The 26,940-nt window shown below is 42.3% G+C and overlaps 1 protein-coding gene across 2 annotated transcripts in view; it reads right to left on the bottom strand.

Annotated features, from left to right (window-relative positions):
* Nucleotides 1-26,728, bottom strand: part of LOC115146862 (globoside alpha-1,3-N-acetylgalactosaminyltransferase 1-like) — a 39,215-nt gene extending 12,487 nt beyond the window's left edge. The window contains exons 1-6 of one of the 2 annotated variants that reach the window (XM_029688879.2): nucleotides 26,487-26,728; nucleotides 13,980-14,034; nucleotides 13,850-13,885; nucleotides 9,751-9,822; nucleotides 9,427-9,462; nucleotides 4,094-4,228 (exon numbers count right to left, since the gene is read on the bottom strand). In XM_029688879.2, coding sequence (XP_029544739.1) covers nucleotides 4,094-4,228; nucleotides 9,427-9,462; nucleotides 9,751-9,822; nucleotides 13,850-13,885; nucleotides 13,980-14,034; nucleotides 26,487-26,496 — 344 coding nt within the window. In that variant the 5' untranslated portion in view covers nucleotides 26,497-26,728. The remainder of the gene's footprint in view (nucleotides 1-4,093; nucleotides 4,229-9,426; nucleotides 9,463-9,750; nucleotides 9,823-13,849; nucleotides 13,886-13,979; nucleotides 14,035-26,486) is intronic. The other variant, XM_065004931.1, reaches the window with a different exon arrangement.
* Nucleotides 26,729-26,940: the final 212 nt, after the last annotated feature.

The raw sequence follows: 26,940 nt of genomic DNA, 5'->3' as shown, positions 1-26,940 counted from the left end.
CAAGAAAACCACTACTAAAGGACACCATTAAGAAGAAGAGACTTGCTTGGGCCAAGAAACACGAACAATGGACGTTAGACCAGGGGAAATCTGCCCTTTGATCTGATGAGTCCAAACTTTAGGCTTTAGGTTCCAACCGCCGTGTCTTCGTGAGATGCAGAGTAGGTGAACGAATGATCTCTGCATGTGTGGTTCCCAATGTGAAGTGTGGAGGAGGAGGAGTGATGGTGTGGGGGTGCTTGTTGGTGACACTGTCAGGGATTTATTTAGAATGCAAGGCACACTTAACCAGCATGACTACCACAGCATTCCGCAACGATACGCCATCCCATCTGGTTAGCACTTACTGGGACTGTCATTTGTTTTTCAACAGGACAATGACCCAACACACTTCCAGGCTGTGTAAGGGCAATTTGATTGAGAAGGAGAGTGATTGAGTGCTGCATCAGATGACCTGGCCTCCACAATCACCCAACCTCAACCCAAAATCAGATGGTTCGGGATGAGTTGGACCACAGAGTGAAGGAAAAGCAGCCAACAAGTGCTCAGCATATGTGGGAACTCCTTCAAGACTGTTGGAAAAGTATTCCTCATGAAACGGTCATCAAGGCAAAGGGTGGCTACTTTGAAGAATGTAAAATATTACATATTTGGATTTGTTTAACCCTTTTTTTGTTACTACATGATTCCACGTGTTATTTCATAGTTTATGTTATTCTACAATGTAGAAAATAGTACAAATAAAGAAAAACCCTTGAATGAGTAAGTCTGTCCTAACTTTTGAGTGGTACTGTACATATATGTGAAATGACAGAACTAAAGTTACTATATCTTCAATGATGGATAAAAAAAATTTGACATGGAGAAAACAAGGTGAAACATTCAGGTTGTAAATAATTAATGTGAAACATTCAGGTAGGACAAGCAAGCGTGCCTGCAGGGGGAAATGTGTATGTAAAAAACACAGCTAGAGAGACTGCATTCTTGTGACATGAGATGGCCTTATTCAGAAATATGAATTCCATGTTGAGTTGTAGTGTGTGTCCCAAACATTAACCTATTCTCTATATGGGACTCAGGTCAAAAGTAGTGCACTGCATAAGGAGTTGAGACACAATCATAATCCCCACTTGCGAACGGTTTGAAAAATGCAGACAGGCAACAAATGTTTGATGTAGATAACATCAACCAAAGATATTAACACATGAGGTGAACGCATGTGGAGAGGTGCATGGTGACCGCATGGGGAGAGGTGCATGGTGAACGCATGTGAAGAGGTGCATGGTGAACGCATGTGGAGAGGTGCTTGGTGAACGCATGGGGAGAGGTGCATGGTGAACGCATGTGGAGAGGTGCATGGTGAACGCATGTGGAGAGGTGCATGGTGAACGCATGTGGAGAGGTGCATGGTGAACGCATGTGGAGAGGTGCATGGTGAACGCATGGGGAGAGGTGCATGGTGAACGCATGTGGAGAGGTGCATGGTGAACGCATGGGGAGAGGTGCATGGTGAACGCATGGTGAGAGGTGCATGGTGAACGCATGGGGAGAGGTGCATGGTGAACGCATGTGGAGAGGTGCATGGTGAACGCATGGGGAGAGGTGCATGGTGAACGCATGGGGAGAGGTGCATGGTGAACGCATGGGGAGAGGTGCATGGTGAACACATGTGGAGAGGTGCATGGTGAACGCTTGTGGAGAGGTGCATGGTGAACGCTTGTGGAGAGGTGCATGGTGAACGCTTGTAGAGAGGTGCATGGTGAACGCATGTGGAGAGGTGCATGGTGAACGCATGTGGAGAGGTGCATGGTGAATGCATGTGGAGAGGTGCATGGTGAACGCATGTGGAGAGGTGCATGGTGAACGCATGTGGAGAGGTGCATGGTGAACGCATGGGGAGAGGTGCATGGTGAACGCATGGGGAGAGGTGCATGGTGAACGCATGGGGAGAGGTGCATGGTGAACACATGTGGAGAGGTGCATGGTGAACGCTTGTGGAGAGGTGCATGGTGAACGCTTGTGGAGAGGTGCATGGTGAACGCTTGTAGAGAGGTGCATGGTGAACGCATGTGGAGAGGTGCATGGTGAACGCATGTGGAGAGGTGCATGGTGAATGCATGTGGAGAGGTGCATGGTGAACGCATGTGGAGAGGTGCATGATGAATGCTTGTGGATGGGTGCATGGTGAACGCATGTGGAGAGGTGCATGGTGAATGCATGTGGAGAGGTGCATGTGGAGAGGTGCATGGTGAATGCATGTGGAGAGGTGCATGGTGAATGCATGTGGAGAGGTGCATGGTGAATGCATGTGGAGAGGTGCATGGTGAACGCTTGTAGAGAGGTGCATGATGAATGCTTGTGGATGGGTGCATGGTGAACGCATGTGGAGAGGTGCATGGTGAATGCATGTGGAGAGGTGCATGTGGAGAGGTGCATGGTGAATGCATGTGGAGAGGTGCATGGTGAATGCATGTGGAGAGGTGCATGGTGAATGCATGTGGAGAGGTGCATGGTGAATGCATGTGGAGAGGTGCATGGTGAACGCATGTGGAGAGGTGCATGGTGAATGCTTGTGGATGGGTGCATGGTGAATGCATGTGGAGAGGTGCATGGTGAATGCATGTGGAGAGGTGCATGGTGAATGCATGTGGAGAGGTGCATGGTGAATGCATGTGGAGAGGTGCATGGTGAACGCTTGTGGAGAGGTGCATGGTGAACGCTTGTAGAGAGGTGCATGGTGAACGCATGTGGAGAGGTGCATGGTGAACGCATGTGGAGAGGTGCATGGTGAATGCATGTGGAGAGGTGCATGGTGAACGCATGTGGAGAGGTGCATGATGAATGCTTGTGGATGGGTGCATGGTGAATGCATGTGGAGAGGTGCATGTGGAGAGGTGCATGGTGAATGCATGTGGAGAGGTGCATGGTGAATGCATGTGGAGAGGTGCATGGTGAATGCATGTGGAGAGGTGCATGGTGAATGCATGTGGAGAGGTGCATGGTGAACGCATGTGGAGAGGTGCATGGTGAACGCTTGTAGAGAGGTGCATGGTGAACGCATGTGGAGAGGTGCATGGTGAACGCATGTGGAGAGGTGCATGGTGAATGCATGTGGAGAGGTGCATGGTGAACGCATGTGGAGAGGTGCATGATGAATGCTTGTGGACGGGTGCATGGTGAACGCATGTGGAGAGGTGCATGGTGAATGCATGTGGAGAGGTGCATGGTGAATGCATGTGGAGAGGTGCATGGTGAATGCATGTGGAGAGGTGCATGGTGAATGCATGTGGAGAGGTGCATGTGGAGAGGTGCATGGTGAATGCATGTGGAGAGGTGCATGGTGAACGCATGTGGAGAGGTGCATGATGAATGCTTGTGGATGGGTGCATGGTGAATGCATGTGGAGAGGTGCATGTGGAGAGGTGCATGGTGAATGCATGTGGAGAGGTGCATGGTGAATGCATGTGGAGAGGTGCATGGTGAATGCATGTGGAGAGGTGCATGGTGAATGCATGTGGAGAGGTGCATGGTGAACGCATGTGGAGAGGTGCATGGTGAACGCTTGTAGAGAGGTGCATGGTGAACGCATGTGGAGAGGTGCATGGTGAACGCATGTGGAGAGGTGCATGGTGAATGCATGTGGAGAGGTGCATGGTGAACGCATGTGGAGAGGTGCATGATGAACGCTTGTGGATGGGTGCATGGTGAACGCATGTGGAGAGGTGCATGGTGAATGCATGTGGAGAGGTGCATGGTGAATGCATGTGGAGAGGTGCATGGTGAATGCATGTGGAGAGGTGCATGGTGAATGCATGTGGAGAGGTGCATGGTGAATGCATGTGGAGAGGTGCATGGTGAATGCATGTGGAGAGGTGCATGGTGAATGCATGTGGAGAGGTGCATGGTGAATGCATGTGGAGAGGTGCATGGTGAACGCATGTGGAGAGGTGCATGGTGAACGCTTGTGGATGGGTGCATGCTTGTGTTAGTGGCAGCAGTCTTGACATTTCTTGTAGGTGATACATACACACATAGGAAGTGATGTAAACATTGCCTTGGCAACAAGTTTCTACACATGGAATATGTGACTTACTTCCCTACAGCAAACACAGTGGTAGCAATGGTGAGGTTGTGGGACCTGAAGGCCTCGTCTATGACCAGGGGGTCGAAGGTCCCCTCCCAGACTATAGGAGCCAGCCATGGGGTTACAGTCAGCACGTCAGTCCTCCTGAATAATAATAATAATAAAAAATAATAAAAATAATAATAATAGTAATAATAACTAGAATATTACATTTCCTGAAGAAACTGTGCTTACTACCTTGTTTTAAAGTATTTATGGATTTGCAATAAGTTATAGTAGTGGTAGTGACTGCAGTAGAAATGATAGTTGAAAAAGTAGGTTAATGAAAACATTAATTGATTGATTGATTGGTTGGTTGATAAGAAATTATAGCCTGAACATGTGAAAGTTGGTTTGGTGTCTAGCTTCCCAGTTTAAGAGTGACAATTATTGATGGTGGGTTTATATGCTAATTTACGCACATTTAAATAGTTATAATTATATAGTTTTGAAAATGTTGAAATGGCAGCAGTAGCATTCAAAATGTCTACCACTGTGTTCTTATGTTTAGCATTGAATCCATGAAATGACATGATAATTTATGAAAATGTACATTGTTTATAATATTTAAAGGTTAGGATAGCCTGGATATTTTAAAGTTGATATTGTAGCTTAAATGGCCAAGGAGCATTTTAAATGGTTATATTTGAAAAGGTATAGATAGATGGAACGCTTGAACAGTTACCATTACCAGCGGGTTATTGAATGCAAATCTGAAGTTTGTTTAGAGCTTTTGGAGGTAGAAAAATCTCATCTTGATGTTTAGGTGGAGACTGGTTGAGCTGCTCAGTTAGATTGTATGGACAAAAACAAATTGCCAGTTTCCCAGCTTCAGATAATAACACATTCTTGACCAGGAACGGATGTCGCATTATCAACAGCCACGGCCTGTTCACCCCGCTATCATCCAGAAGGCGAGGTCAGTACAGATGCATCAAAACTGGGACTGAGAGACTGGCAAGGCCATCAGACTGTTAAATAGCCATCACTAGTCGGCATCCATCCAGTACCCTGCCCTGAACAAAGTCACTGTCACTAGCCGGCTACCACCCAGTTACTAAACACTGCACCTTAGAACAGGGTTCCACAACTCGTGGCCCATGGGCCGAATTTGGCCCGCAGGTTCTCTGACAAAAATAAATCAATCAATATATTATTTTTTTACCTTCATTGTTGGACATAAAATACCGTAAAAAAAACAAACAGGAAATCAGCTCGAAGTGATTTTAATTTAAGAAATGTGATCCCAGGTATTCCCATGCTTTAAACCTGTTGGGGCTAGGGGGCACAAGGATTTCCCTAAAGGGAACACCCCCTCCCATTCAGCTGAAAAAAATATTCTTTCGAAATATTTAACTTTCACACATTAACAAGTCCAATACAGCAAAACATCTTGTTAATCTACCCATCGTGTCTGATTAAAATGTTTTACAGCGAAAACATGTATTTATGTTAGATGACCACCAAATTCAAAAACACACAGCGATTTCAGTCACAAAAGCATAAATATAGATAAAATGAATCACTAACCTTTGATATATATAAAAAAATCTCAGTTTACATTGGCGCATTACGTGCAGTAATGTTTTGATTCCAAAACATCCGGTGATTTTGCAGAAATACTCACAATAAACATTGATAAAAGATGCAAGTGTTATTCACAGAATGAAAGATAAACGTATCCTCTATGCAACCGCTGTGTCAGATTGTTTTTTAAAACTTTACGGAAAAAGAAGCGTCAGAAGCTACAAAAAAAAAACACTAAATATTCACTTACCTTTGAATATCTTCATCAGAAGGCAGTTCAAGGAATCCCAGTTCGACAACAAATGACTGATTTGTTCCATAAAGCCCACCATTTAGCCACTTGTTAGCTTGTTCAGGCCAGCATTCAATCCTCAAAAAGCACGAGCAATTCCTCCAGACAAACTCAAAGTTCCGTTACAGGTCGTAGAAACAAGTCTAATGATGTATGCAATCCATATTTAGGATGTTTTAAACATTAATCAGCAATAAGATTCCAACCGGAGAATTTCATTGTCTGAAGAAACGCAAGACTCTCTCGTGACCGCGTGCAATGAGACCGAGGCTTTCTGCCAGACCACCCACTCAAAGACCTATTATGAACCCCTCCTTTATAGTAGAATCATACAACCAGAATCTAAAGACGGTGACATCTTGTGGAAGCCCTAGGTAGTGCATGCTCATCCATATCTAAGATGGACATCAAATGGCACTGTTTTCAAAATTGAGTTCTCACTTCCTGTTTGGATTTCTTCCCAGGTTTTTGTCTGGCATGAGTTCTCTTATACTCACAGACATAATTCAAACAGTTTTAGAAACTTCAGAGTGTTTTCTATCCACTAGTAATAATAATATGCATATATTCCCATCTGGGAAAGAGTAGGAGGCAGTTTACTCTGGGCACGCCTTTCATCCAAAAGTGAAAATGCTGTCCCCTAGCCACAACAGGTTTTAATAGAGAGACACGTGATTGTATAGAAATGTAAGCAAGGTTTGAAATTGTGTTTTAGTCAAACATGATATCGACTTCGGCTTCTTGCGGTCAATTTGCAGTCTACAAATTATTTATTCCTCAGAAATCTACACACAAAACCATATAATGACAAAGCAAAAAACTTTTTTTTTTGTGCAAATGTATAAAAAAAATATAAAACATAAATATGTCATTTACATAATTATTCAGACCCTTGGCTATAAGACTCGAAATTGAGCTCAGGTGCATCCTGTTTCCATTGATCATCCTTGAGATGTTTCTACAACTTGATTGGAGTCCACCTGTGGTAAATTCAATTGATTGGACATGATTTGGAAAGGCACACAACTGTCTATATAAGGTCCCACAGTTGACAATGCATGTCAGAGCAGAAACCAAGCCATGAGATCAAAGTAATTGTCCGTAGAGCTCCAAGAAAGGATTGTGTAAAAGGCAAAGATCTGGGGAAGGGTACCAAAAAATGTCTGCAGCATTGAAGGTTCCGAAGAACACAATGGCCTCATTCTTAAAAGGAAGCAGTTGGGAACCGCCAAGACTCTTCCTAGAGCTGGCCGCTCGGCCAAGCTGAGCAATAGGGGGAGAAGGGCCTTGGTTAGGGAGGTGACCAAGAACCCGATGGTCACTGACAGAGCTCCAGAGTTCCTTTGTGGAGATGAGAGAACCTTCCAGAAGGACAACCATCTCTGCTGCACTCCACCAATCAGGCCTTTATGGTAGAGTGGCCAGAAGGAAGCCACTCCTCAGTAAAAGGCACATGACAAAAAGACTCTGACCAGATTCTCTGGTCTGATGAAGCCAAGATGGAAGATCTATGGCCTGAATGCAAAGAGTCACATCTGGAGGAAACCAGGTACCGCTCATCACCTGGCCAATACCATCCCTACGGTGAAGCACGGTGGTGGCAGCATCATGCTGTGGGGATGTTTTCAGCAGCAGGGACTGGGAGACTAGTCAGGATCGGGGGAAAGATGAACGCTTTCATCCTTGATGAAAACTTGCGCCAGAGCGCTCAGGACCTCAGACTGGGGCTCACCTTCCAACAGGACAATGACCCTAAGCACATTTTTATTTTACCTTTATTTTACCTAGGCAAGTCAGTTAAGAACAAATTCTTATTTACAATGACAGCCTAGGAACAGTGCCTTGTTCAGGGTCAGAATGACAGGTTTTTACCTTGTCTGCTCTGGGATTCGATCTAGCAACCTTTCGGTTACTGGCCCAACACTAACCACTAGGCTACCTGCCGCCCCCATAGGCAAGATAATACAGGAGTGGCTTCGAGATGAGTCTCTGAATGTCCTTGAGTGGCCCAGCCAGAGCCCAGACTTGAACCCAATCAAACATTACTGGAGAGATGAAAAGTGAAGGGGTCTGAATACTTTCTGAATGCACTATATATACAGTCATGTGATAAACTACACCCCTGGAAAGTGTTTTTTTGTACATATTCCAAGCAATTTGAAGTACATCATTCTGATGGATCATCTATAAATGGAGAAAATTCCAGACCACCGCAATCTACCTAGGACAGGTCATCCTACCAAATTCAGCCCCAGAGCTGACCGAAAGATGCTCACCGTAGTCTCCAAGAACCCCAGGGTAGCATTAAGTGATCTATAGACATCTCTTGCCACAATCAATGTCGAGTCAACTGTCAGAAAGAGACTGCACAAACTTGGCCTACATGGGGAGGTCAGAAAGGAAGAAGCCTCTTCTCTTCAAAAAGACTATCAAGACACAACTGACGTTTGCCAGACAACACCTGGGTAAAGACCAAAACAACTGGAACAATCTGGACAGATGAGACAAAGGTGGTGTTTGGTCGCAATACCAGACGCCATGTTTGACGAAAATGAAACACTGCCTTTGAACAGAAGAAACTCATACCAATCGTAAAGCATGAAGGTTGTGGCAATATAGTTTGGGGCTGCTTTGCTACCTTAATGATGGGAAGTTGGCCAGGCCCTGAGTCAGCCATGAATTATATATTGATTGATATGAGCAACTTTTTTACTCCAATGAAATTAAATGAGTCACATATACATGGTTAGCAGATGTTAATGTGAGTGTAGCAAAATGCTTCTGCTTCTAGTTCCGACAGTGCAGCAATATCTAACAATTCCCCAACAACTACCTAATACACACCAATCCAAAAAGGAGAATGAGAATATGTACACTGCCATTCAAAAATGTGGGGTCGCTCAGAAATGTCATTGTTTTTGAAAGAAAAGCACATTTTTTTGTCCATTAAAACAACATCAAAATGATCAGAAATACAGTGTAGACATTGTTAATGTTGTCAATGACTATTGTAGCTGGAAACGGCTGATTTTTAATGGAATATCTACATAGGCGTACAGAGGCCCGTTATTAGCAACCGTCACTCCTGAGTTCCACATGTTGTGTTAGCTAATCCAAGTTTATCATTTTAAAAGGCTAATTGATCATTAGAAAACCCTTTTGCAATTATGTTAGCACAGCTGAAAACTGTTGTGGTAATTCAAGAAGCAATAAAACTGGCCTTCTATTTAATGAAGCTGCAAGTTGAGGACTTGTGAGGTGTCTGTTTCTCAAACTAGACACTTTTCTCAAACTAGACACTAATGTACTTGTTCTCTTGCTCAGTTGTGGACTGGGGCCTCCCACTCCTCTTTCTATTCTGGTTATAGTCAGTTTGCACATTCAGGGCTCGAAGCACCCAGTTTATAATATAATATGATATAGAATTCAAACAATAGAATACAGCTCTATTGTAATGCTGTATTCTGCATGTGCTGCCACTTACACTGGTTCCATAAGCTTGGCTTGATTGCTCTGTAATCTGAAAAACACGAAGAGCAGGTTTACTTTTTGCAGAAACAGACTGGCACTGATATAATAATACAAATGTTGAAGGCTAAGACTTGTTTGGGGTACCAGTCTGTTTGTTCCATCATGCCACTTCTTGTCATGTTTGGGATGAAAAGGAGTGGCACGATTGCACGGACAGATCACTGACCCGGCTATGGTTGGTTGATGATGTAATGAAATGTTATTAATAGTATAAAGAGCACAGTGCAGTACAGGTTCAACAGGTGTGTACAGTCAGTATCCACACGTACTCACTCACCTGTGATTCAGCACAACCTGGTGATTCACCTGGCGCCATGTTAACCCCTCCACATACTCACTGAGACCCTCACTGACAGACAGAAAGGAGAGAGAGAGAGAGTGGTTCAGTTAGTAGAGCATGGCGCTTGCAACACCAGGGTTGTGGATTTCTCCCATTCGTCTCTGCAGATCCGCTCAAGCTCTGTCAGGTTGGATGGAGAGCGTTGCTGCACAGCTATTTTCAGATCTATCCAGAGATGTTCGATTGGGTTCAAATCCGGGCTCTGGCTGGGCCACTCAAGGACATTGATACTTGTCCCAAAGCCACTCCTGCTTTGTCTTGGCTGTGTGCTTAGGGTCATTGTTCTGTTGGAAGGTGAACCTTCAAACCAGTCTGAGGTCCTGAGCGCTCTGGAGCAGGTTTCCATTAAGGATCGCTGTACTTTGTTCATCTTTGAACGGAGGGGAATTACAATTACCCACCCTTGACATTGAGGGTTATGGTGTAGGGGTTACTGACCGACCATCATCAACATCGCTGACTTTGGAGTCAAGCAAAAGTGACTGACTGGAGGTGGCGATGCGAGTCAATGCAATGGAGCCTGAGGTAACGCTAACCAGTCATGACTGTTGTTGACTAGGATAGCGTTAGACACTGGACAGCTTTGTTGCAACTCTAGTTGAAGGTAACTAGCTAATTGTGTCTGAAGTGTTTTGTGTAACACCCCCCAGCAAATAACATTGCTAACTGCAACTAAAACTGCAACACAATTTATCCGTGTACTCCTGTTATTAGGTAACATTAGTTTACAGATTTTTTTGTTGTAATGTTTTGTTAACTCCACCTCGTTTAGTTAGACTGAAGTTGACATAGCTGTTTGCTGAAAAATAAATGACCCTGTATTTGCTGTGTGTGTGTGGTGTATGTGTGTGTGTACAAAGCATAGAACAGGTAGCCTGTTTATGACAACTGATATATTTGGGTTCAGTTGTCTTAAGAAAACGTGTGTTTGTTTTCAGGATGACATCTCCATCTCGGAAAATGTTTTCATCCTGGAGGAGACTGCAGGAGGCAGGTGATACATGCAAATACATGTTATTTCTAAGGCTATTGTTTATTTCAAGTATATGACGAGATTATTGAATATAACTATAGCCTAATAGATGCCTTAATCGTGTTCTACCAACAGGAAAGAACGTTTAGTACAGCATGCCAAACTGACCCCTAAGGTGCCAGAGTGTTCCTGTGCTGCAGTGGAGAAGAGGTCCACTTGGACCATCACTAAAGAGCTCAGGGCCCAGCTAGATTGCGCTCACGACCATCAGTATACAACCGAGTCCTGCCCCTATATGCCACAGATGGAGCTGACGGAGAGTGAGATCAGTGAAGACCAGAACTCGCTGTATGAACCTGAGAGCTCAGAATCACAATCATAACAGTTTGAGTCAAGATATACTATTGATCACTTTGGGGGAGCGGGCTGGTGTTCCCAAAAATGGACAGCGAAATCAAAGATTCACCCTCCCATAAAGGGAATCGGAGTGGAATAGTTTTTCCATTGATTTTTTTTTAACCTGTTTTAATGGATGTCCTACCTTGTCCGGGTTCTGCTGTTTTAATGGATGTCCTACCTTGTCCCGGTTCTGCTGTTTTAATGGATGTGCTACCTTGTCCGGGTTCTGCTGTTTTAATGGATGTCCTACCTTGTCCCGGTTCTGCTGTTTTAATGGATGTCCTACCTTGTCCCGGTTCTGCTGTTTTAATGGATGTCCTACCTTGTCCCGGTTCTGCTGTTTTAATGGATGTCCTACCTTGCCCGGGTTCTGCTGTTTTAATGGATGTCCTACCTTGTCCCGGTTCTGCTGTTTTAATGGATGTGCTACCTTGTCCCGGTTCTGCTGTTTTAATGGATGTCCTACCTTGTCCGGGTTCTGCTGTTTTAATATAGAAATATAAACATTATATAATATAAACATTGTAATCCTGTTTCTATGATCTGTTTCCACTACCATGTACCCAGTTCTCCTTGGATAAAGGTGTCTGCTAAATGGCATATTATTAAAGTCTACTTTGACTCTGCCAACTAGTTGCCCGTGTGTGTACCATTCCTTTCCAATAGATGGCAGCCAAAGCTAGTTGAAGTCACTACTCTAGCGACAGGGACATGGGATTAGTGCGCACCGAAAGTAGTTAACTACGAAGCAAGTTTATCTGGTTACACTGGTTACACTTGAACCTGTTGTAATAGTGGACAAGCTAACTAACACTATTTTTGACATACAACCCAGGCATTTGATCTATGTCTTAGGCTAGGCTAGATTTACTAAATTACTTGTATTCAGTGCCTTTGTTTACGGCTATCCGCGCCTTATGGAAGAAACGGCACACGCAGGGATGAGACTCCGTACACCTCGTCCAACTGTCAGCCTGTATGCTTTGCCAAAAAAAAAAAAAATCACAAGAAAAATGTGCCTGATACCGAAACTAAATCACAATGCATTTATAATGAGCACGTCCCACTATTGTTTAAAATGAGATTTCATTAATCATGATGCTGTCTGCGATTCCAACTCTGGTCGTCTAAACGTAAATGTGTTACCAAAGTGCCAAACAGCGCTGACGATAAACATCATAGATATATATATACATCATATAAAGATGTTTGTTTGTACATAATATATATCATATAAAGTTGTTTATCGTCAGCGCTGTTGGCACTTTGGTAACACATTTACGTTTCGACGACCAGTTGGAATCGCAGACAGCATCATGATTAATGAAATCTCATTTTAAACAATAATGGGGCGTGCTCATTATAAATACATTCCCAGGGCCTAGGAACAGTGGGTTAACTGCCTTGTTCAGGGACAGAACGACAGATTTGTACATTGTCAGCTCGGGGATTCAATCTAGCAACATTTCGGTTACTAGTCCAAACAATACAATTTTCACCAATTATTTAACTGGCATATCGTCTGCTGACTGGTTGTGTAACCTCTTCTGCCAGGAAGTCCTTCATAAGGATTAGTAACACAATAAATACATCGCAAAACAGACTGACAGGAACCTCTGACTGGATGTAATACAGCCAACATCCACTGGGATGTTGCACTGTATCGCTACCATCTCTCCAACACACACACTCATACTCTAGCCATTACCTGGCAGTATCCCCACTCACACCATTTTGTGTTTACCTATGCCAACCCTCTAGCTGAGGTGTTTCATGCGGCATATCTGTGTTGTGACTGCTACGAGAACGAACTCTGATCTGGGGCAACGATCGGCGCAAACATGAACGGCTTCAGTAGGTTTATTGGCTCCCTAACTAACAATTATTTCATTCTCTGTAATAAACTTCTCTCAGACTTGGAGCTACTCTGTAAATTCAGCCATTTTGTGGTGTTCCAAAATGCTCTCTCCTGCCAGTGACGCAACAATGCCAATATGGCGATGTACAGTTACAGTTAGCCGGCGTTCTATTTCATAGTGTTTCCATTCCCCTTTAAAGACGGTTTGTACATAGTCCCCCATTTTAGGGGAGAAAAAAAATATATTGGGACAAATTCACTTGTGTATTTAAGCAGTATAAAGTTATGTATTTGGTCCCATATTCATAGCATGCCATGACTACATCAAGCTTACAGTACAGCATCAGTACAGCATCCACCCAGCTTTAACCACACCTTACAGCACAGCATCCACCCAGCTTTAGCCACACCTTACAGCACAGCATCCACCCAGCTTTAGCCACACCTTACAGCACAGCATCCACCCAGCTTTAGCCACACCTTACAGCACAGCATCCACCCAGCTTTAGCCACACCTTACAGCACAGCATCCACCCAGCTTTAGCCACACCTTACAGCACAGCATCCACCCAGCTTTAGCCACACCTTACAGCACAGCATCCACCCAGCTTTAGCCACACCTTACAGCACAGCATCCACCCAGCTTTAGCAACACCTTACAGTACAGCATCCACCCAGCGTTAGCAACACCTTACAGCACAGCATCCACCCAGCGTTAGCAACACCTTACAGTACAGCATCCACCCAGCGTTAGCAACACCTTACAGTACAGCATTCATCCAGCATTGTAATACATGTTTTCTTACTTGAGAGAGACAGATGTGCAGTGTGAGAAGACAAGCCTTTGAGGAGAATTTTAAAAATGAAACAATAGTGATGACAATAAAAACATTTAAAAAGTTGAAATGTAGGCTACAGCTTCTCAAATGTCATTACCAGCAGAGAACCATTCCCCCAGCGATTACTAAAGCAAGTAACCAGTGTTCACGCTCTGGAGAAGAAGAAAAACATACTGTCATTAACAACCAACAATATGAGATGAAGGAAAATTAATTTCTGCTAAATAAGTAGTACTGTAACTACAGTACCAGTCAAAGTTTGGACACCTACTCATTCCAGAGCTTTATTTTTAATATTTCCTACATTGTAGAATAATAGTGAAGACATCAACTATAAAATAACACATATGGAATCATTTGAAATTTTTCAAAGCAGCCACCCTTTTCCTTGATGATAGCTTTGCAGCTTTAAAAGTGAATTGGTGGAATTTATTTTCTTATTAATGCATTTGAGCCAATCAGTTGTGTTGTGACAAGGTAGGGGTGGTATACAGAAGATATCCCTATTTGGTAAAAGACCAAGTCCATATTATAGCAAGAACAGCTCAAATAAGCAAAGAGAAACGACAGTCCATTATTACTTTAAGACCGGTGAAACTCTGTCCTTTGGTCTGATGAGTCCAAATTTGAGATTTTTTGCTTGCAACCACCCTGTCTTTGTGAGATGCAGAGTAGGTGAACAGATGATCTCCACATCATTCACCACAGTAGAGAGTGGATGAAACATTAATGTTACATGTCAGTTACAATACTAGCTCAGCACTGAATATACCCTAAATTCATTGTTCTGTTAAACAGCATTTATTTTGCCAGTTACATCTGTCATCTAAATAGCCAGTTCCTGCTCTGCTTGCTTTTACAACTCAGTGATAGAACGCAACAGATACAGTGCATTCGGAAAGTATTCAGACCCATTGACATTTCTCAAATTTACTTAGCCTTCGTTTTCCCCCCTCATCAATCTACACACAATACCCCATATTGACAAAGCAAAAGCAGGTTTTTCTAAATGTTTGCAATTTATTTGATTTATAAAACTGAAATATCACATTTACATACAAATTCAGACCCTTCACTCAGTACTTTGTTGAAGCACCTTTGGCAGCAATTACAGCCTCAAATCTTCTTGGGTATTTCCTATTTGTTTTATGTAACCTTTATTTAACTAGGCAAGTCAGTTCAATACAAATTCTTATTTACAAAGACAGCCTACACCAGCCAATCCCGGACAACTGTGCGCTGCCCTATGGGACTCACACTAACTACCGGATGTGATGCAGCCTGGATTCGAACCAGGGTGTCTGTAGTGACGCCTCTAACACTGAGGCAGTGCCTTAGACCGCTGCGCCACTCGGGGGCCCCATGACGCTACAAGCTTGGCACACCTGTATTTGGGGAGTTTCTCCCATTCTTCTCTGTAGATCCTCTCAAGCTCTGCCAGGTTAGATGGGGAGCATCGCTGAACAGCTATTTTCAGGTCTCTCCAGAGATGTTTGATAAGGTTCAAGTCCAGGCCACAGGCCACTGTGTTCTTGGGGACCTTCAATGCAGCAGAAATATTTTGGTACCCTTCCCCAGATCCTGTCACAGAGCTCTACGGACAATTCCTTCGCAACATGACTTGTTTTTTCTCTGACATGCACTGTCAACGGTGGAACATTTTATAGACAGGTGTGTATCATATCCAATCAATTGAATTTACCACAGGTGGACACCAATCAAGTTGCAGAAACATCAAGGATGATCAATGGAAACAGGATGCACCTGAGCTCAATTTTGAGTCTTATAACAAAGGGTCTGAATACTTACAGTACCAGTCAAGAGTTTGGACACACCTACTCATTCAAGGGTTTTTCTTAATTTTTTTGTATGTTATACATTGTGCAATAACAGTGAAGACATCAAAACTATGAAATAACACATATGGAATAATGTAGTAACCCAAAAAAGGGTTAAAGAAATCACAATATATTTTAGATTTGAGATTCTTCAAAGTAGCCTCCCTTAGCTTCCCTTTGCTTTGATGACAGCTTTGCACACTCTTGGCATTCTCTCAACCAGCTTCACCTGGAATGCTTTTCCAACAGTCTTGACAGAGTTCCCACATATGCTGAGCACTTGTCTGCTTTTCCTTCACTCTGCAGCCCAACTCATCCCAAACAATATACATTGGTTTGGGGTGGGGTGATTGTGGAGGCTAGGTCATCTGATGGAGCACTTCATCACCCTCCTTCTTGGTCAAATAGCCCTTACAAAGTCTTGAGGTGTGTTGGGTCATTGTCCTGTTTGAAAAACAAATGAACATCCCACTAAGCGCAAACCAGATGGGATGGTGTATCGCTGCAGAATGCTGTGGTAGCCATGCTAGTTAAGTGTGCCTTATTCTATATAAAATCACTGACAGTGTCACCAACAAGCACCATCACCTCCATGCTTTACAGTGGGAACCACATATACCGAGTTCATCCGTTCACCTACTTTACGTCTCACAAAGACACAGCGGTTGTGACCCAAAATATCAAATTTGGACTCATCAGACCAAAGGACAGAACGTCCATTGCTTGTGTTTTTTGGCTCAAGCAAGTCTCTTATTATTATTGGTGTCCTTTAGAAGTGTTTTTTTTGCAGCAATCCGACCATCTATTCTTCCGCCCTAGAAATCTGCTCCTTTTACTCTCTATTCCGAACGCACTAGACGACCAGTTCTTATAGTCTTTAGCCATACCCTTATCCTACTCTGGTGATGTAGAGGTAAACCCAGGCCCCGAAGCCCCCAGTATTAATCCCATTCCCCAGGCGCTCTCATTTGTTGACTTCTGTAATGGTAAAAGCCTTGGTTTCATGCATGATAACTTCATTGGGATAGGGGGCAGCATTGGGAAGTTTAGATGAAAAGCGTGCCCTGAGTAAATTGCCTGTTACTCAGGCCCAGAAGCTAGGATATGCATATTCTTGGTAGATTTGGATAGAACTCTAAAGTTTCCCAAACTGTTAAAATAATGTCTGAGTATAACAGAACTTATATGGCAGGCAAAAACCTGAGAAAAATCCAACCTGGAAGTGGGAAATCTGAGGTTTGTAGTTTTTTTTAAGTGATTGCCTATCCAATATCCTGTGTCTATGGGGTCAGGTTGCACTTCCTAAGGCTTCCAATAGATGTCAACAGTCTTTAGAAGTTGTTTCAGGCTTGTATTGTGAAAGGGGTTCAAATAAGAGCCGTTTCAACAAGTGGTCAGGCTTAAAGCCTTTAGTTTAGTCTCGCACGACAGTAGTTCTTTCCTTTCTAATGATAATGGAATTGTCCGGTTGGAATGTTATTTAAGACTTATGATAAAAAAATCCTAAAGATTGATTGTATTCATCGTTTGACATGTTTCTACGAACTTTAATGGAATTTTGACTTTGTCTGGACTTTGTGAGCGCTCTTTGTGCATTTGGATTACTGGACTAAACGCTCAAAAAGGAGGTATTTGGACATAAAGATTAACTTTATCGAACAAAAAGAACATTTATTGTCTAACATGGAGACCTGGGAGTGCCATCAGATGAAGATCATCAAAGGTGATTAATTTTAACGCTATTTCTGACACCTCCTTGGTTGGAAAATGGCTGTATGGTTTTCTGTGGCTAAGCGCTGACCAAACATAATCGCATGGTGTGCTTTCACGGTAAAGCCTTTTTGAAATTGGACACTGTGGCTGGATTAACAAGACGTTTGTCTTTAACATGCTGTATAATACTTGTATGTTTGAGATTTCTGTTTGAATTTGGCGCCCTGCAATTTCACTGGCTGTTGGCGAGGTGGGACGCTCACGTCCTGAACGATCTCAGAGAGGTTAACATTAGAAGCCTCCTACCTAAGTTTGCTTTGTTCACTGCTTTAGCACACTCCGCCAACCTGGATGTCCTAGCCGTGTCTGAATCCTGGCACCCTCCCGCCCGCCTAACATCACTACTCTGGACAGTTCTGACTTAGAATATGTGGACAACTACAAATACCTAGGTGTCTGGTTAGACTGTAAACTCTCCTTCGACTCACGTTAAGCATCTCCAATCCAAAATTAAATCTAGAATCGGCTTCCTATTTCGCAACGAAGCCTCCTTCACTCATGTTGCCAAACATACCCTTGTAAAACTGACCATCCTACCGATCATTTATGTGTAACTCTGCTCTTGTTTTTGTCGCACTGCTTTGCTTTATCTTGCACAGGTCGAAGTTGTAAATGGGAACTTGTTCTCAACTGGCTTACCCGGTTAAATAAAATTATATATATATATATTTATTTTTTTTAAATTAAGGTTTAATTCACGCAGTCAAATCAAATTGTATTTGTCATAAGTGTAGACCTTACAGTGAAATGCTTACAAGCCCTTAACCAACAATGCTTTTAGAAGTTAGGATTTATTTATTTTTTAAATTAAGTAAAAAATAGATAAGAAAACATTTGAAAATAAAAGTAACAAATAATTAAAACAGCAGCAGTAAAATAAAAAGTGAGGCTATATACATGGGATACCGGTAGAGTCAATGTGCGGGGTTAGTTGAGTTAATATGTACATGTAGGTAGAGTTAAAGTGACTATGCATAGATAAACAGAGTAGCAGCAGCGTAAAAGGGGTCTGGTTAGCCCTTTGATTAGCTGTTCAGGAGTCTGATGGCTTGTGGGTAGAAGCTGTTTTAGTAGCCTTTTGGACCTCGACTTGGTGCTCCGGTACCGCTTGCCGTGCGGTAGCAGAGAGAACAGTCTATGACCAGGGTGGCTGGAGTCTGACAATTTTTAGGGCCTTCCTCTGATACAGCCTGATAGAGGTTCTGCATGGCAGGAAGCTTGGCCCCAGTGATGTACTGGCCTCTAATGCCTTAAGGTCGGAGGACGAGCAGTTGCCATACCAGGCAGTGATGCAACCAGTCAGGATGCTCTCGATGGTGCAACTGTAGAACCTTTGAGGATCTGAGGACCCATGCCAAATCTTTTCAGTCTTCTGAGGGGGAATAGCCTTTGTCGTTCCTTCTTCACGACAGTCTTGGTGTTGTTTTGGTGTGTTTGGACCATGATAGTTTGTTGGTGATGTAGACACCAAGGAACTTGAAGCTCTCAATCTTTTCCACTACAGCCTGATGAGAATGGGGGCGTGCTCGGTACTCCTTGTCCTGTAGTCAACAATCATCTCCTTTGTCTTGATCACGTTGAGGGAGAGGTTGTTGTCCTGGCACTACACGACCAGGTCTCTGACCTCCTCCCTATAGGCTGTGTCATTGTTCTCTGTGATTAGGCCTACCACTGTCATCGGCAAACTTGATGGTGTTGGAGTCGTGCCTGGCCATGCAGTCATGAGTGAACAGGGAGTACAGGATGGGACTGAGAATGCACCCCTGAGGGGCCCCCCGTGTTGAGGATCAGCGTGGCGGATGTGTTGTTACCTACCCTTACCACCTGGGGGCGGCCTGTCAGAAAGTCCAGGATCCAGTTACAGAGGGAGGTGTTCAGTCCCAGGGTCCTTAGCTTAGTGATGAGCTTTGAGGGCACTATGGTGTTGAACACTGAGCCTGTAGTCAATTAATAGCATTCTCACATAGGTGTTCCTTTTGTCCAGGTGGGAAAGGGCAGTGTTGAGGCCGGAACATTTTCCAGTCTGTACTAGCAAAACAGTCCTGTAGCTTCGAATCTGCTTCATCTGACGACTTTCTTATTGACCAAGTCACTAGTGCTTCCTGCTTTTGCTTGTAAGCAGGAATCAGGAGAATATAATTATGGTCAGATTTGCCAAATGGAGGGCGAGGGAGAGCTTTGTACACATCTCTATGTGTGGAGTAAAGGTGGTCTAGAGTTGTATTCCACTCTGGTTGCACATTTAAAATGCTGATAGAAATTAGGTAAAACTGATTTGAGTTTTCCTGCATTAAAGTCCCCGGCCGCTAGGAGCGCCGCCTCTGGATTAACGTTTTCCTGTTTGCTTATGGCCCTATACAGCTCATTGAGTGAGTCTTAGTGCCAGCGTCGGTATGCTGTGGTATATAGACAGCTACGAAAAATATAGATGTAGACCACACTATTTACCAAGAGAGTTTACATGTTATTATGAGATACTCTACCTCAGGTGAGCAAAACCTTGAGACATCCTTTGATTTCATGCACCAGTTGTTGTTTATAAAATATACATAGACCGCAACCATGTATTAGAAGAGGCAGCTGTTCTATCCTGCCGAAAAAGCGTAAAACCCGCCAACTGTATGTTAACTTCTTGCGTCGAGCCATCCCAGATCCGGTATCGTGACTACAGCCTCAAGCTCATTACCATAACGCAACGTTAACTATTCATGAAAATCGCAAATGAAATGAAATTAATCTATTTGCTCTCAAGCTTAGCCTTTTGTTAACAACACTGTCATCTCAGATTTTCAAAATATGCTTTTGAACCATAGCTAAACAAGCATTTGTGTAAGAGTATTGATAGCCTAGCATTGCATTAAGCCTAGCATTCAGCATGCAACATTTTCCACAAAAAACAGAAAATAATTCAAATAAAATAATTTACCTTTGAAGAACTTCAGATGTTTTCAATGAGGAGACTGTTAGATAGCAAATGTTCCGTTTTAACAAAAAATATTATTTGTGTCGACTAATCGCTCCGTTTTGTTCATCACATTTGGGGAGGGAAAAATATATATATATTAAGTCATTAAAACGCTAACTTTTTTTCCAAATTAACTCCATAATATCGACAGAAACATGGCAAACCGATGTTTAGAATCAATCCTCAAGGTGTTTTTCACATATCTATCGACGATAAAATCCATCGTGGCAGTTTACTTTCTCTTCTGAAGAAATGTAACGCGCATGGACCTACAGATTACGCACACAGGACACCGGGCGGGACACCAGGTAAATGTAGTCTCTTATGGTCAATCTTCCAATGATATGCCTACAAACACGTCACAATGCTGCAGACACCTCGGGGAATAGACAGAATCCGCAGGCTCATTCCTGGCACATTCACAGCCATATAAGGAGACATTGGAACACAGCGCCTTCAGAATCTGGGGCATTTCCTGTATGAAACTTCATCTTGGTTTCGCCTGTTGCATTAGTTCTGGGGCACGCACAGATAATATCTTTGCAGTTTTGGAGACGTCAGAGTTTTGTCTTTCCAAGGCTGTCAATTCCATGCATAGTCGAGCATCTTTTCGTCACAAAATATCGCGCTTAAAACGGGCACGTCTTTTTATCCAATAATGACATAGCGCACCCATAGATTGAAGAGGTTAATCATGTCGTCGTTCAGCCACGACTCTGTGAAACATAAGATATTACAGTTTTTAGTGTCCCGTTGATAGGATTTATGTGCTTGTAGTTCGTCTATTTAATTAATCGATTAATTGTAAGTTGGCTAATAGTACTGATGGTAAAGGTAGATTACCCTCTCAGCGACGGATCCTTACAAGGCACCCGGACCGTCGTTCACCGCCTACGAATGACTGATGAGGGCCTGGTCAAGTGTCTGGAGTAAATCCTTCCTGTCCGACTCGTTGAAGAAGAATTCCTCCAGTACGGGGTGAGTAATCGCTGCCCTGATATCAAGAAAATCTTTTCGGTCATAAAACACGGTGGCAGAAACATTATGTACAAAATGAGTTACAAATAACGCGCAAAAAACGTACACATTAGCATAATTAGTTACGGGATCGTAAAACGGTGACCATATCCTTCTGCACCATTATTAAGCAAAAACCAGTCTCCTCTGAACAGTTGATGTTGAGATGTGTCTGTTACTTGAACTCTGTGAACCAATCATTTGGATTGCAATTTCTGAGGCTGGTAACTCTAATGAACGTATCCTCTGCAGCAGAGGTAACTCTGGGTCTTCCTTTCCTGTGGCGGTCCTCATGAGAGCCAGTTTCTTCATAGCGCTTGATGGTTTTTGCATCTGTACTTGAAGAAACTCCAAGTTCTTGACATTTTCCACATTGACTTACCATCATGTCTAAAATAATGGACTGTCATTTCTCTTTGCTTATTTGAGCTGTTCTTGTCATAATATGGATTTTGTCTCCTACCAAATAGGGCTCTCTTCTGTACACCAACACTTCCTTGTCACAACACAAATGATTGGTTCAAATGCATTAAGAAGGAAAGAAATTCCACAAACAAGGCACGTCTGTTAATTGAAATGCATTCCAAGTGACTACCTCATCAATCTTGTTGAAAGAATGACAGGAGATAAAGCTTTCGTCAAGACAAAGGATTTCTACTTTGAATAATCTCAAATACATTTTGATTTGTTTAACACTGTTTTGGTTACTACATGATTTCATATATGTTATTTCATAGCTTTGATGTCTTCACTATTATTCTACAATGTATAAAATAGTCAAAATAAAGAAATCCTGGAATGAGTTCTGTAGGTGTGTCCAAACTTGTGACTGGTACTCTGTGTATTAAAGTAGTCAAAAGTTTAGTATTTGGTCCCATATTTCTAGCATGCAATGACTACATCAAGCTTGTGACTCTACAAACTTGTTAGATCCATTTGCTGTCTGTTTTGCTTGTGTTTCGGGTTATTATCGTAAATAGTGTCGTGTCATTTTGGAGTCACTTATTGTAAATAAGAATATGTTTCTAAACACTTCTGTATTCATGTCTATGCCACCATCATTATGGATAGTCCTGAATGAATCGTTAATACTGATGAGTGAGAAAGTTAGATACACAAATATCATCCCCCTCCCCCCAAAAATGCTACCCTCCCCTGTTATAATGCTTAGAGGTTAGCATGTCTTGGGGGTATTATATTTGTGCGTCTGTAACTGTTTTTAGTCTTTATAAAAGTAAAATCATACAGGAGTTCCGGTGACGATGTGGAGGAGCAGCAAACTAACGAGGCTGTGTAGCTCCAACCCGATTTTAACAGATTTTAACTATTCAACGCCTAGTTACACATTTTGTTAATTAACTAATTGTCCAAGATATCGGTTACATGGAAAACGACTTAGAAACGCACAAAAGCAGACACTTTTAACGAAAACATTGTTTATGCCTGCAGCTTCTGCTAGCTAGGAAAATGGCGGAGAATAACAGCCTGATGATGACCCACTTCTAAAGGAGATTTTCAAAATTAACAAAAATCTAGAAGAGAAAGTTGCGAAAGTGGGCTGAAATAAAACAGTGGGCCTGAAAACAAAAGTGGACACTCGACAAACGCCGAAGAGAGGATATCAACATTGGAGGACAAGAACACCCGCCTAAACGAAACTTGACAAAATTGAAATCCACATAAAGACAGTGGATTGTGTGAAAGACATTTTACGCAACCTATTTTAGGACACGCCAGAGAATGTTAACAACATGACCATTGAGAGAACACAACGGACAATGCGCCCAGTACCAGCCCCACGCAACCCCCCGATTGTCCTGATTAAATTCTTACCATACACTGACAGGGAGATTAATGAGTTAATTTAAGACTTTTCACTGGAAAGGGACAAAGGTGGAGTTTTCCCTGACTTTTCCAATGAGGTTCAGGACAATAGTAGTGCATTCACGGAGGTGAGACATGTGCATGAAACGGTGACTGAAATACTCCTTGCAATACCCTGCCGCGTTCTGGATTACTGTGAGGTTCACTACATCGATTCAGAGACCCAAAGAAGTGTGTTGCGGACAGCAATGAGGCCAAACAATCTGAGTAGTGTGGTAGGCTATGGAGGATCCACATGATGGCGGTGATCACGGATAGACCATTTCTCTAAGCTAATAAAACTTCCTATGTTGTGAGTGACAGTCTCACTGAGTGTTTATGCTACAAATGTTGCCTACAATTTATCTTTCTGGTTTACAGTTAATATCATTATCGTCCTAGATTGAGCAGATTTATAGTCCAAGTTTATCATTCTGTTTTCACTTTTATAACCGCAATAGTTGGTCAATATAGGCCTCAACAGGTGTGTTCGTGCGATGCGTGATGGGCACAACTCAAAGTGTTACTTTGGTATAAGTCATAATAATGATGACAAACGGTCTCCCTTTGGTGTTTGTTCTCTGCATATATTCCTGCTTTGTGGAATTAGACAGTTCATGAGAAAAGGTCACCTCTTCTCTTTACGAGTATAATGATCAGCCTGTCTTGGATGTTTTTGGTTGCTCTGTCATTTATGACATGTCATCGCTGTCGTATCAAAATGTATATGGTCATGCCTATATTTGGTGTTGGTAAAACGTTCTTATTCTGGTTGGAGCGTCAGTGCTCGGAAGGACTTCGGGACACTTCACACGGATGAAGGTCTGGTTTAGGGAGGAGGGAGATTTTTTTTTATTTGATCATGTGGGGTTGGAATACGTTTATGACATATTTGTTCTAAAGTTTAGCGTTCTATTTGGGGTGCTCTACCAGCCGTTAACTTTCTTTGATTTGATAAGCAAAGACTATACGAAACGCATTGATTTAAAATATTCTGACAGGTCCGTCACGTTTTGGTCATAGTATATTTAAAAGATTTCAGACAATGTAAGTAAAATGACCTAGTAGAATGTGAACGGATTGGGTTCATGTTCTAAAAGACGGAAGGTATTGAATTATCTTAAAAACACTCAAACGTAAGTATGCTCCAAGATACCCGCCTGTTAGAAAAGGAGGCTTCGTGGGAGGGAGACATATGTTTTATAGTAAGTACTGCATACCTAACAAAAAAAAGAGGTGTATTCTATTTTCCAAAAGTATACATGTTCACGTTGAAAAAGAGTTAAGACAAATAGGGGCCAGTCTTGATTTTACTTGGAAAGGTTTCGGGACAAAATATTATATATGGAAATATTTATCCTCCGAATGAAGAGGACCCAGACTTCTTCCTTCAATTTAACAAAATAATATTGGATTTCGGTTATTTTCCTTTGATCCTAGGGGCGTATTATAATCAGGTCCCTGATGCAATTTTAGATAGATCCAAAACGTGTCTTTATGATATATGGACTGATCAATCCAACCGCTGGTAATTACACATTATTTTCGAATAGGCACACTGTTTATTCACGCATCGAATATTGATACCATCATATCATTATAGGGGCGGCTGGTAGCCTAGTGGTTAGGGTGTTAGGCCAGTAAACGAAAGGTAAACATTGTCGTTCTGCCCCTAAACAAGGCAGTTAACTCGCTGTTCCTAGGCCAACATTGTAAATAAGAATTTGTTCTTGCCTAGTTAAATCAAATAAAATATCGAAGTAAACTTGGAGTCACGCGATGATACGGTATTTGCTCCTCCCACTATGACTCGGGAAAACATGCAGTTTATTAGGCTACAGATCAAATAGTTATGATGAACTTTACAAGGCGGGAAAAGTGCACGGTGATCTTGATGCTCCTTTCCAATTAATATCGAGGGTGACATATTGTGACATGATGGTCAGTGCTTGACTGCCGTTTGACACTTATCCATAATAATATCATCATGTAGACTAGTCTACCCACACTGTATCTGCAAACTGTTGCACTCTAGCCATGTGCCAAGACCAGCGTGAGCACATTTGCTACTTAATTCAATAGAAATTCAAATGCGACGGAAACCCATTGAATTTAAGATTTTTATTCTGTAGGCTACATGTTGTGTGCCACGTCATCAAGCACCGATTTATATCCGCAACAAGTCCATTTGGTGGAAACACACCACTAGTGGTATAATGAAAAGAACAAACGTATGCGGAATTTAGAATATTCGTATGAAAATATGTTGCCAATTGGATGGAAACCTACCTACAGTCCCAATACTTTTGGAACTCACTGTATGACTCTGGTCGTGGCTAAATCTGGTGTAAACAATGCACGTTCGTGAGATTTGATGCTTCATAATCATGGTTGATTGCCAGCGACCTTTACCAGGCTGTGTGGATTATTTTGCCCTTCTCACGTAGTAGCCTATCCCGACCAAAAGCCCTTCACCTGTCTAATCATCAATCAATGTGATTTTGTTTAACTGAATCAGTCTCGTCGGTATATTTCGTTATTTGATCTCTGGCTGGGCAAATAAGTGGAAGTACGAGGTAGCCAATCTATTCGTTTGCTAATGCATCACTGATCAGACACATTTAGCATGCTATATGTAGCATATATCAAGTGTATTATTTTACTATTGATTTGCGTATCGGCAACTCGAAAAGCCCCGGAGGATGTGAATTATTAACACAAGACTTAAATACTTTTGAAAATATAGATTGCTATTATTTTCTGTGCCCATCACCCTACGCCTGATCCCGACTAAGCGTAGAATAGGCTATACGCTCAGGTGTAGCTCATTAAAGGGTTTACACCCAGATGGTTCCTATTTGCACCAAACCTGAAATCTATTTTCTTGTATAATATCTCAATTGTATTATGTACATATTATATACATTTAATAATATACGTGTTATTGATACCTAATTAGCAGACAATAGGGTTAACAGACATGGATTTCTGAAATTCACTGACCTCAATACATGAATGTAATATAGATTTAACAAAATACATTCAATTAAATAGATAAACACTCACTCATTAAACTTATCTACTCAAACGTATCATATCTACATGTAAGGACATTAAATATTTATTTTTTCAATTAATTTGTACTCACTTCGTATCATTTTTACTGATGCTCCTGAGAATCACCTGGTCCCAGTTGTCTGTATAGTTTAAGGTGCATATAGCTATCTATACCTCACTTTACACAAACTCTATATTTCCATTGAGCGCCCACGGTCTCCAGGAGTGTGCACTTGTTCACGCCCCGTTATGCATTTAGAAACATTGGATTAGTGAAAGCATGGCTGGAGGAAGGTTCCACCATACTCCTCAACTCTCACACCATTCAGTTCATTTAAAAGGAGGAGGGGGGGGGCGTGTGCAAAAGGATAGAATGTCGTTATAGAGCCTATGGTGCGGTCTTATGCTTACGGTCCAAACACTTAAAAGACAACCTCGTCCACTTACCCTCACCTTATGCCCTTGGGGAATCCCCGTCGCCATCTTGGAGGGTGGTCCAAATGATTAGCCAAGCAAGAGAAATTTGCAACGTAAGCCCCTCAGCC

The sequence above is a fragment of the Oncorhynchus nerka genome, linkage group LG19 (genome assembly GCF_034236695.1).
Source record: "Oncorhynchus nerka isolate Pitt River linkage group LG19, Oner_Uvic_2.0, whole genome shotgun sequence".
Taxonomy (NCBI): Eukaryota; Metazoa; Chordata; class Actinopteri; order Salmoniformes; family Salmonidae; genus Oncorhynchus; species Oncorhynchus nerka.
The sequence above is the reverse complement of the archived record's forward strand: the minus strand, read 5'-3'. Positions and strand labels throughout refer to the sequence as shown.